The sequence below is a fragment of the Thalassophryne amazonica genome, chromosome 1 (assembly GCF_902500255.1).
Source record: "Thalassophryne amazonica chromosome 1, fThaAma1.1, whole genome shotgun sequence".
Lineage (NCBI taxonomy): Eukaryota > Metazoa > Chordata > Actinopteri > Batrachoidiformes > Batrachoididae > Thalassophryne > Thalassophryne amazonica.
The window spans coordinates 55,588,263-55,600,976 of record NC_047103.1 but is presented as its reverse complement, the minus strand read 5'-3'; the positions used below and the strand labels follow the sequence as shown (position 1 = coordinate 55,600,976).

General features: G+C 40.4%; 1 protein-coding gene across 1 annotated transcript in view; it reads right to left on the bottom strand.

Moving 5' to 3' along the window:
• dok6 (docking protein 6) overlaps positions 1–11,740 on the bottom strand; it is a 251,744-nt gene extending 240,004 nt beyond the window's left edge. The window contains exon 1 of the mRNA XM_034170327.1: positions 11,487–11,740. Within this exon, the coding sequence (XP_034026218.1) occupies positions 11,487–11,552 (66 nt within the window). The 5' untranslated portion in view covers positions 11,553–11,740. The remainder of the gene's footprint in view (positions 1–11,486) is intronic.
• Positions 11,741–12,714: the final 974 nt, after the last annotated feature.

Here is a 12,714-nt window from a genome sequence, read left to right as displayed (position 1 = left end):
GGCTACTGTACCAAATATTAACATTGATTTTCACAGGTGTTGAAATACTTATTTGCAGCAGTAACATACAAATAAATTATATATATAAAAATAAAAAAAAATCATACATTGTGATTTCCGGATTTTTTTTTTTATTTTGGATTATGTCTCTCACAGTGGACATGCACCTAAGATGAAAATTTCACACCACTCCATGATTTCTAAGTGGGAGATTAACTTGCAAAATTGCAGGGTGTTCAAATACTTAATTTCCTCACTGTATGTGTTAGGGCTGCACCTATCTATTATTTTAGTAATCAAGTATTCTATTGATTATTCTGGTGATTACTTGAGTAATCAGACAAAAGTTACCTTTGCGTTTTTAAACATCAATAGTCCAGGGCTTTCCCAAAGCAATGGCACAATGTCACTGCTCCATCATGTAGATTGTCAAATTTAGTGTATCCTTTCTGTTTTCCTGGGTAATTATTTGTTTTTTCACATCTTTATGAGTTTTGAATCTTTCTTGGTGCCCAGAGCTCAGCACTCCCCTGACACCGGTGTTTGGAGCTCAGCACTCTCCTGTTAGTAAGTAATTAATCCCTTCGACTGCTCCCTTGTTTTGCACTCAGGTTTGCCACAGCAAATCCAAGGTGCATCCGCAAGTTGAATTGGCCTTCATGCCCTTCCTGACGCAACTCCACATTACATGGAGAAATGTGGCAGGGGTGGGATTTGAACCCAGAACCTTCTGCACTGAAACCAAGTGCATTAACCACTTGGCCACCATCCCTACTCTCCTGTTGACACTCCGAAATGATGCATGCGCAGTGAAGGTGCAGTGAAGGCAGGGTACGACGGTTTACCCAAACTGACTCCAAATATGACTAAATGAAGTACTTTTATTTATTTTTGGAAATGCTCTCCATTTTCAAAACAGTACTTGAAGCGTTCTCTCTCCCTCCCTCTGTCTTGCTGTCTCTTTAGAATGCTGAAATGTGAAATGTGTGTGTGTGTGTGGGGGGGACATACTACAGACTCTGAACTTTAAGATCTGACAAGGCAGCAGTGCCTCCTGCTGTACATCTGCAAAGGCGAGTGCCGTTTGCTTTTCATGTACCATTTTGAGAATGGAGTGCATTTCTGAAAATAAATAAAAGTACCTAATTTAGTCATATTTGGAGTCATTTTGGGTAATCGTCACACCCATGAAGGCAGGGAGGGTGCTGAGATGGGGGAGGGCTGAGCTCCTCACACTGGACTGTAAGCGCAGGAGGTTGGTGTAATCTTCAGTTCTTCAGTCAGTCAGGCTGCATGTGAACATTAGCACAGCCTGGTCTCTGGAGTGCAGCATTTCCACAAAAGCCACAGTGAATCTGCTCTGCACCCAGTCAATGAAAACTTGACTTAACGTACACGTAGAGTGAAGCGCAGCCAGCGGACCAAATCATGTGTTTTTGTTTTTTTTTATAGACAAACACACTGCTTTGTTTTAAATGCACAGTAAGTCTATTTCAGGTGATCAGCGTGGACCATCTTTCTCGGAAAGCAGTAGCTTTCGATGCTACACTGATTGGCTCTTACACAGAATATGTGCATGCTCTAGTCTTCTTCTGTTTTTTTTTTTTCTGGGGATGTTACAGCACCACACACGTCTGGTATACTACTTTGTACTACAATGTTAAACAGAGCTTCGAGGCACAGAATTTGCCTCAAACGTTTTGTGTAATCGAATAATTCGAGTTACACGACTAATCGTTTCGGCCCTACTCTTAGTACATGTATGCGTGCATGTGTATAGCTTCGATCACGGACAAACTGAGGAGAGCTGACATGTCCCGTTTAGTATACTTATGTATTTTGTGTCTGTAGAATAAACGCAGCTAAAACGGAACATTGATAGGACTCATATTTTTGGAGAATCTACAGATATTAGCTAACAACACTGAACATTCAACAATGATAATTACTAGGGATGTCCCGATCCAATCACGTGATCGGAAATCGGGCCCGATCACATGGTTTCAGACTTGATCGAAATCGGACGTTCCGATATAGGTTTTATCGTTTGTTCCGATATAGATTTTATCCTCATTATTTTGATCAGCGCTATTTCAAGCTTATTATTGCAGATTAATGGGTCTTTCACACGTCGGAAGCGTCAGAGCCATCAAGAATCGGTCTAAAAAGCATTATTTTCAATGAGACGCGTTGCTTTTTAGAGGCGTCAGAAGTGTCGCGTCAAAAGCTGAGCTAAAGCAACGCTTCTGACGGGAGCGCGCATTGCCGCTTGTCGGCAGGCTGACGTGGTCAAAGTTCAACCCAATCTTTTTTTTTATTGAACAAAGGAAAATACATAAGTTCAACCTAATCCAACTTTCGACGCTCTGAGCTGTGACGTGGCTTTGCGCTGTCCAATAGGAACGACGCGTCGAGCCAAAACACAGAAGACTAGTGGCAGAAACCACTGATCTGTACAAAACAGAAATGTGTCACAGGACTGCTCATTTATAGAGCACTTTTCTGAAGAAAAATCCTTGGAAATGTTTTTTTGTTGTTGTTTGTTCCCTCAAAATTTCTGATTACTCTTTAAAAAAAGTTCAGAACACTTGTAATTAAAATAGCTAAATAAATGTTCTTTAGAAACCTTTCATATGTAAATTAAAACCACCTGTTATTTTAGATTAGATAATTTCTTGTTTAACATAAGGAACCTTGGACATTTATTTTTAGACAAATAAAATAACATGGAAACGGGTACATTTTTTAAGTCTGGTAGATTATTACTTGATTGTTCAAGCTAACTCAAGGAGAAGTGCACTGTTTAAGTGATAAATAATAAAATAAGGAGATTAAAATGAAAATATTATATATTTAGCATTTGTTCATTGAGTTTTTTAAGGTATCGGATCGGGACTCTGTATCGGCAGATACTCAAAATCAGATGACTCGGAATCGGATCGGGGCCAAAAAAACCTGATTGGGACATCCCTAATAATTATATTCTGGAGTCACACACCATTCCAAGTCATTATAGGAGCTTTGCGTAATTTATTATCACTCTTGAAAAATGTCAGTTATTTTATAAACACTACCCAATCTAGAGTCTGTGGATCTCCACAGGTAACGCACTTGTGCCTCTTTAAACAGCTTGGATTTCAGGAGTATCCTGAAATTTATCAAATTATATTTTAAAAGCTTTTGAATGAATAATTGGCACATTTCATGGTTAACAAAAACAAATATTTGTTCTTGGTGATCACTCGTGTGTGGTTAGAAGACTAAAAAAAAATTAGCGTTTGGGAGAAAAAGATATGTTACATTGATATATTTGTCACTTTTATTTGGTGGAAAAGGGAATTCTTGTAGAGAACGTTGAAATTCTGTGGGCTTCCTCTCCCCTTTTCTCATCACACCTCTCTCCCAATTTTCAAAATTTATAAGCTGCATTTCCGAGGTGTATTAGATAAGAAACCGACACTTTTTTTTTTAACTATATGGATTTGAATGACGTGCGATTACACCAATCATGCTTGAACCCTCGTGCGCATGCGTGATTTTTTTCTCGCGTCGGTGACGTCATTTCCCTGTGGGCAGGCCTTGAGTGAGATGTGGTTCAGTCCTCTCGGCTGAATTCCTTTGTTTCACACGCTGCTCAAGATGGCGCGCGTTGCTTTATCAAAATTTTTTCTGGACCTGTGAGGAATATCCAAGTGGACACTATTCGAGAAATTTAGCTGGTTTTTGGTGAAAAGTTTAACAGCTGATGAGAGATTATGGGGTGTTTCTGTCTCTGTAAGGACTTCCCACGGAGCGGGATGTCGCGCAGCGCTTCCAGGCGCCGTCCTCTGCCTGTTTCGAGCTTAAAACATCCTAATTTAAGGCTTAATTCACCCAGGATGTCGTGAGAGAACAGAGAAGATTCAGAAGAGGCCGGCATGAGGACTTTATGCGGATATTCCACTGTTTAAGGACATTTTGTAATGAAAGACATGCGCGCAAATTCGCCGAGTCGTTTCCGTGACGACTCGGCGAATCTGTGTGCGCCGCGACAGGAAAAACATCTCCGTGTTGAAAACCATTTGTAAAATTCCGGCGGCTTTTGATGGCTTTCAACAAGTGAGTAACTGAGAAATTGTTTAACAGCTTGGGCATGTTCCAACTTGCCCATTAAGGTTTCCAACGGAGGTGTTTTTCCTGTCGCAACCCCCCGCGGTTGGGTCCGGCCCAACATGCGACTCTGCCCGCATGTTCTTTCATTACAAAATGTCCGTTAACAATGGAATGTCCAAATAAACTCCTCATGCCGACTTCTTCTGAAAGTTCTCTGTTCTCTGACGACTTCCTGGGTCAACAGAGCCTGAAATGTGGAAGTTTTCAACTTGAAACGGTGAGACGCTGCCGCCTCAAAGCGCAGATCGCCGTCAGGCACCGTGGGCCGTCCTTAAAGCGACACTACCAGACCAAAATCTCTCATCAGCTGTTAAAATTTTTACCGAAAACCAGCTGAATTTATCGAATGATGTCCACTCAGTTGTGCCTTACAGTTTTGCAAAAATTTTGATCAAACAAAGAAGCAGTCTCTGAGCCATTCCTAAACAATGAAAAAACGACGAGAGGGTGGGCCACTCCTCACTCAAAGACTGCCCACAGGCGAATGACGTAACCGACAGGCGTGAAAAAACTCTTGCATGCCCATGAGGGTTCAAGCATGTCTGATGTAATCACACGTGATTCAAATCCATATGGTTTTTGAAAAAAATAATAAGGTCCGATACTTTTCTAACAGACCTCGTATGCAAATTTGGGTATTTCAGTAATGTGCTGAGAAAAAGGTGGTTCCAGGAACAAACACTACATAGACTTTTGGTATTGTTGGACAGAATCTATAAAAGGTAACTCATAACTTATGACAGATAAATGTAGTAGGTTAAAATGTACAATATTTGCCTTTGAGATGTCATGGTGTATATGTATAAAGTCACAAAAAATAGAAATATTCAAGCTATAACCACCTCAAATTTGTACTTAAGTGCATTACTTAAGTAAATATACTGAGTAAATTTCCACCACTGGGAGTATATTCTTCAAACTCCTTTGTTATGTCAGTTTAGCTACTGTATAAGAAGTAGATAAAGTGAGATGACTCTAATTAAGCAATCTGCACATTAACAACTGATCCTAATCATTTTTGTTACGTAAGGCACTGCTACCAGGTAAAATCCAGTGTGGGCAATGAAACAACTGTTGCTCCGAAAGACCAATCAAAAACGCTTCAGAAGCCACAAACAACAGAAGATGGAATGCTGTTGACAAACTCAGGTGATGATACGGGGAGGCAGACATCGTTAACCACCATCATCATACTTCATCAGTGTTTGGCGTGTGCTCGCTGTGTTACAAGAAGGAGCGGGAAGCATGAACAAAAGCAGATAGTTGTATATGAGCCCCACAGCAAGGTGCTGGGAAATTAATATACATCATTCCTTTCAGTTTAAGAAGACAAGCCATTTTTCTCCTTGCTGTAGCGACGTGAAAATCCATTACTGAAGGTGTGAGGAGCTGCCACCTCAAAGAGATTTTAACACAATAATTCATCAAAACTAAAAGACAGCAAAAGGAAATGATAGTTTAAGCTGTTATAAATGGTGATTCACCACTGCTACTCACAACTGAGCAAAACATATGATTACCTTGATTGTTTTTTACAATTTGTCTATAAACCCTGGGACAGTTTTGGAAATCCATGGTTTTAAATAAGACAAAAATTATAACAAAACTAAATACAGTTTAAATAAATAAATCAACTCATATATGAGGTATCTTATAAAACTAACCGGCAGTTTTATAAAAAAAAAAAAAAAAAACTATATGGATTTCATTGACATGCGATTACACCAATCATGCTTGAACCCTCGTGCGCATGCGTGAGTTTTTTCACACGTGTCAGTGACGTCATTTCCCTGTGGGCAGGCCTTGAGTGAGATGTGGTCCCGCCCTCTCGGCTGAATTCCTTTGTTTCACACGCTGCTCCAGACGGCGCGCGTTGCTTTATCAAAGTTTTTCTGGATCTGTGAGGAATATCCGAGTGGATACTATTCGAGAAATTAAGCTGGTTTTCGGTGAAAAGTTTAACGGCTGATGAGAGATTATGGGGTATTTCTGTCGGTGTAAGGACTTCCCACGGACCGGGACGTCCTGCAGTGCTTCCAGGCGCCGTTGTCGGCCTGTTTCGACCTGAAAACATCCTAATTTAAGGCTTAATTCACCCAGGACGTCGTGAGAGAACAGAGAAGATTCAGAAGAGGCCGGTATGAGGACTTTATGCGGACATTCCACTGTTTAAGGACATTTTTTAATGAAAGACGTGCGCGCAAATTCGCCGAGTCGTTTCCGTGACGACTCGGTGAATCTGTGTGCGCCGCGACAGGAAAAACACCTCCGTGTTGAAAACCATTTGTAAAATTCAGGCGGCTTTTGATGGCTTTCAACAAGTGAGTAACTGAGAAATTGTTTAACAGCTTGGGCATGTTCCAACTTGCCCGTTAAGGTTTCCAACACGGAGGTGTTTTTCCTGTCTCGACCCCCGCGGTCGGGTCCGGCCCGACATGCGACTCTGCCCGCACGTTCTTTCATTACAAAATGTCCGTTAACAATGGAATATCCGAATAAACTCCTCATGCCAACTTCTTCTGAAAGTTCTCTGTTCTGTGACGACTTACTGGGTTAACAGAGCCTAAAATGTGGAATTTTTCAACTTGAAACGGCGAGACGCTGCCGCCTCGAAGCACAGATCGCCGTCAGGCACCGTGGGCCATCCTTAAAGCGACAGTTACAGACCAAAATCTCTCATCAGCCGTTAAAATTTTTACCGAAAACCAGCTGAATTTATCGAATGGTGTCCACTCAGTTGTGCCTTACAGTTTTGAAAAAATTTTGATCAAACAAAGCAGCAGTCTGAGCAATTCCTAAACAATGAAAAAAATCGACGAGAGGGTGGGCGACTCCTCACTCAAAGACTGCCCACAGGCGAATGACGTAACCGACAGGCGTGAAAAAACTCTCGCATGCCCACGAGGGTTCAAGCATGTCTGATGTAATCACACGTGATTCAAATCCATATGGTTTTTGAAAAAAATAATAAGGTCGGATACTTTTCTAATAGACCTCGTAAAGAAAGTAGTGAATCTTTTCATTCGAGAGGCTTGAACAGAAAGGACTTCATTTACGAAGATCCTTTCTGTGTGGAGTTTGGATATTCTCCCTCTGTCAATGTGGTCTGCTCCTTTCTCTGCCCCTGACTAAAGCAGCGTCTCTACATCTGGAGTTGGTCCCCGGCTGCCAGACTGTGGTTGGATTGTGTCTAACTGTAATTAGGATGGTTAAATGCGGAGGTCAAATTTTGTTGTATGTATGCACAATGACAACAAAGGCTCTTCTTCTTCCTCTATGTGGATTGAGTCCATGCCCAGTTCCTTTCTGTTCTCCCCATGTATGCGTGGGTTTCCTCCCACCATCAAAAATATGTCCATTTTATAATTAGGATGGGTCAAACACAGAGGATGAATATCATATGCACAATGCCAATACAGGCCCTACTTTTTTATGACATCTCATATGTATAGATTTATAACCTTTTCATACACACATGCAACTCACATTTACTCAGTATAGTTTTAAAACACAAAGAGATCTGCATGTAGTAAATGTTAACAGACATTTACAGGGAGGTGATGGTCTAGTAGTTTTGCAGTGGGCTTGAGACCAGAGGATCCTCGATTCAAACCCCCGTCTGGCTGGAACATCAGGAAGGGTCCTTGGACAAGATCCTTAATCCTCAAGTTGCTCCTGGTGTGTAGTGAACGCCTTGCATGACAGCACCCTGACTTCAGTGTGTGTGTGTGTGTGAGAATGGGTGAATGCGATGCATTACTGTAAAATACTTTGAGCTTCCGTTTTAGATGGAAAAACGCTATATAAATGCAGTCCATTTACACATTTCTTATCGTTATTGCAACTGTGATACTCAGCGTTAGTTTTCTTTGTGACCAATTAAAAGAAACAGAAAAGCAGGTGCAGTTTCAGGTGTTTCAATGGCTACTGTTGGCTGTTGCAACAGTAACTCTAAATGGTGTCACAGACACCCCCGGTGACTCATAAACAACAGTAGCCATTGAAACACCTGAGACTGCACCTGCTTTTTTTCTTTTATGTTTCTTTTTAACTGGTTTTAAAAAAAAACAAACACTGAATAGAACAACTGTGTGTGTGTGGGGGGGGGGGGGGGGGGGGGGAATACATGTATGTTATGCATTAAAGACCAAATAGCATGTTCAGAGGGTGAAAATAGTGCATCTACACCCAGGCTTTCATGCAGCTACATTTTTGTTTTAAATACATTTTATATACCCAGCGTTCACATGGTAATAGTTGAAGTGGTTTACCTGCATGCTGCTCAGTGGAAAGAGTGGTTGTCACATCCTGGTTAATCCTATTTATATAACGGCTGAGTGCATCCTTGTTGTTTGATTGGTGCTTTGTATGTCACGTGACATTGATTATTTGTCCCATTTGTGTTGTGTTGCATTTAGTGTGCAACTTACCGTGCAAATTTGGTTCCATGCATTTTGTACCATTGCACGCTGCGAACCACACCCATGAACACAGTAGTGGGGGCGGAATTTCGCTAAACAAAGTAGAGTTTGTCTTGCTGATGGACGATGAATTGAAGGAGCTAATCTGGACTTTAGCAGCAGTGGAACACCAAAATGTAAGTCCCTTTTCTGTTGTTTATAAATTAATAAAATATCAAATGACAAGAATCTATTTTAGCCATTATATAAAACAAATAATGAATGTTTTTATATTCTTTCAGTGGAACAAATATTTCATGAGGTGAAAGCTGGAACATACCATTCAACTCAGCTTCGCCTCATTGAATGGTATGTTCCAGCTTTCACCTCGTGAAATATTCATATCATTGAACTCATAAACATTCATTATTTGTATATTAGGTACTGATTTCAAGATTTTGGGCCCCTTTAGATATACCTATATGCCAAGTGTAATAAACTAGCATGTTGCCTGTGGGGATCCACAGGTTGTAGATTGGGTAGTGTTTATAAAATAGGTAGCTGACATTTTTCAAGGCTGGTAATAAATTATGCAAAGTTTTTACAATGAGCTGGAATAGTGTGTGAGTCCAGAATGTTTTTAGAAACTTAGACCTCAACAATTTTAAGAACTCAACCCTTTATTTCCTGTTAATTACATATTTTTAAATTAATTTACTGTCTTAATGTATTTTTAAATTGTTGTCATTCGATTTTTAAATGGACCACAATGTAAGTCCAGAATGTAATTAACAATGTTCATTGTTCAGTGTTGCAGCTAATAACCGTACTTCTCCAAAAATGTTAGTCCTATCAACATTCCATTTTGGCAGCATTCATCTTAGACCCAAAATACATAAGCATACCAAACAGTAAATGTTAGCTCGTCCCCCGTCTGTCCATGATTGAAGTCATGTGTAGGCATACACAGCTTTTTGTCTTTTCTGCATTCTGCTGCAAGCACGTGCATTTATTTGTTCACATGCACAAACAGACATAGTGGCAGAAGACATCAAATGCAGTATAGCTTTCACTCATGGTAACGGTAACATGACACTTAACTAAAAACTGACTACACCAACTGAACTACAAAAACACAATAAGTCAATAACACTAACAACACTGTTAAACTAACATGAACCACACTAGCAAATTTAAAACCCCAAAAGCCCAAACTCCCATGGTGCATTGCAGCACAATGTCCGTTGTTCATGGTTGTTAACTAATATCGCTAAATTCTCCAAAAAATATTTGTCCTGCCAACTTTCCATTTTCACAGTGTTCATCCTTGACCCCAAAATACATAAGCATACCAAATGGAAAATGTCAGCTCTTCCCAGTTTCTCCATGATTGAAGTCAAGCACATGCATGCATATACGCACCCACAGGCCACTTGGCTATTATAATATAGATGCAATTATTAGCCATGGACAGCGATGACCATTATGGTCAAGGTCAATGGATAGGGTACCGAATTAAACAGTATATCATATTTGATCAAGATGAAACATCCCATGATTTCACAAAAGCATCAATGTGACTAATTCATTTTTCAGTGATTCATATCTAATTTGTTGTCTTTGTTAAATATGTGTTCCGTGCAATTTGTTAATTGGCGCAAAGTCTGACTGCCATTTCTCGAGAGGTGCTGCACACTTCTCATGTCAGAATGAGGCTCTAAACCTGATGTCTCAGCTAATTAGCAACCTCACAAATTATTTTATCTTAAATGGTTTTGGGTTAGGGCTAGGATAAGGGTTAGGGTTGAAGTTTTGTTAAATACATAAAAAGTTTGGAAATTTAAACAATACTTCCACTTCTGGATGATGGCTTTTTTTCCCACACTTCTGGGAATCTTGTGTGGTAGGACAATTCCAATATAGCCTTAGACAATTTCTGGAATATTTCTAATTCATATATGGCCGTGGCTATTTGCACGGCGGCCGTGTCCATAACTCTCATTTGGCTATTCGCACGGCAAGACTCTGGTGGCAAAACTTGGAACTACTTGTATAAACAAACATACTGCATTCAAGATGTCTTAACCCTTTTAATATTTTTCAATTTTGATGATTTTTTGTTTATTCGGTCGTGTCCATAACTCTCATTTCACTATTCGCACAGCAAGACTCTGGTGGCAAAAGTCCAGCCCTATTTGAACGATGGCCATGTCCATAACTCTCATTTAATGCAGTATGTTTGTTTATACAAATAGTTCCAAGTTTTGCCACCAGAGTCTTGCCGTGCGAATAGCCAAATGAGAATTATGGACACGGCCGCCGTGCGAATAGCCACTTCCTTCATATATACTGCATGTAACATATGCACTGGGGCTGCAAAGCTATAAAGTGAGAAGATTTTCCTTCATAAAAAGTTATACTTCCTTTCATACATTGTCCACTATCATTTTTTAAAAAATGTAAGATCTGAAAATTTCATAGGAGTCTTTTTGTAATGAAGAAAACCAAAACCATAAAAAAACTACAAAAGTGCATAACACTTTTGCACACCTTTACAGAAAACTACCAGTCAAAAACTATTCATATGAGATTAATTGGTATTTTTATGAAGCTTGATAAAACTGACACTCGTACGTTTGACACAGCAACCACATTATGGTTTTTACAAATTCTTGAAATTGAAAAGGGGGATATATGACGTCATCCAACATGACAACAGCTGTCACTCATACAGTTTACAAACATGTCAAAATGTACTGTTTTACGCTCTTGAAATGAAACTTGCACAGTGCTCGTTCTGCTCTTGTCCCGTTTTACTCACAGCAGGACGGCTGGCAATAAACCCTCTTTGTTTACTTCTCTAATGATGCTAAAAACAAGTAAAGTCCTCTTATTTCCTCCCTCGCGCCAGACAGCAAGTGCAGCAGGACTCACCCCCAGTTTCTTACTCCGTATCCTCACGTAGCCCTGCTTCACTATGTCGTTGAAGTTGGAAGCCATGGCCAGAGAGGGAAGCGGCTCGCCTCCTATCCTGAAAAAAGTCGCCTCTTCTCCTTGAATATTTTAGCGGTCGCTCCGTAGGTGCGACATCCAAGCGAGCGGTGAGTTGAAGCTGCCCGGAGGCGGCGCTCAGGCTGCCGGCTTCAGCGGCTCAAACCATCCGCTGCTCAGGCGGAGAGCGGAGAGGCTTCCTGGACCACACCATCCCGAAGCACGGGGGGGGGGGGGGGGGGGTCTGCCAGCTTCACAGATGACTATTATTCATCAAACATGACCCCGTGGGCGCTTAAGTACACGTGCTTTTATTTTCCAGTTTAGTTGTGGAAGATCCATTAAATTTTGTATCACCTGTCAACACACACACCCTGTGGATTTGTCGTTATGTTGGTCGGTGCTCTTTTGGTATTTTGACAGGTGCTTCAGTGATTGAATTGATATCAGGAGCGGATCCAAAATATGTTTTGGTCTTTAATAATTAACTGCTGTTGCATTTGTCTGAGAGTGACCTTTTTGAAAGTCTGGGGTTGGGTAACTTAACGATTATTTTTGTTATCAATTAATCGATCAGTTATTTTCTCCAAGTTCAGTATGCAGAGCCAGTCCCACACATTCTGCCCGCTGGCTTCTGCATTCAACATGTAGGTATACAAATCTGTGAGTTGTGAATTGTTAGGTCCATAAAAATTTAAAAAAATGGTTGAAAATGTGATTTCATTTTTCCAGAGCCCAAGATGATGCCTTCAGTTGTTTTTGTCCACAGCCTAAAGATATCTTTAAGAAGTGGCTTTGATACATATTCCGCCACTTGGTAGAGAATCCAATAACAAACTGCGATGATTGAATGACATCCAATAACAAACCGCCATAATTGTGCAGGATCTATTAACAAACTCCTGTTTGTTGATGTCCTGTAGGACATCCAATAACCAACCCTCCATGATTGTACAGCATCCAATAAAAAACTGCCATGATTGTACAACATCCAGTAACAAACTGCCATGATTGTACAGCATCCAATAACAAACTGCCATGACTGTACAGCATCCAATAACAAACTGCCATGATTGTACAGCATCCAATAACAAACCGACATGATTGTACAGCATTCAATAACAAACTGCCATGATTGTACAGCATCCAATAACAAACTGCCATGACTGTA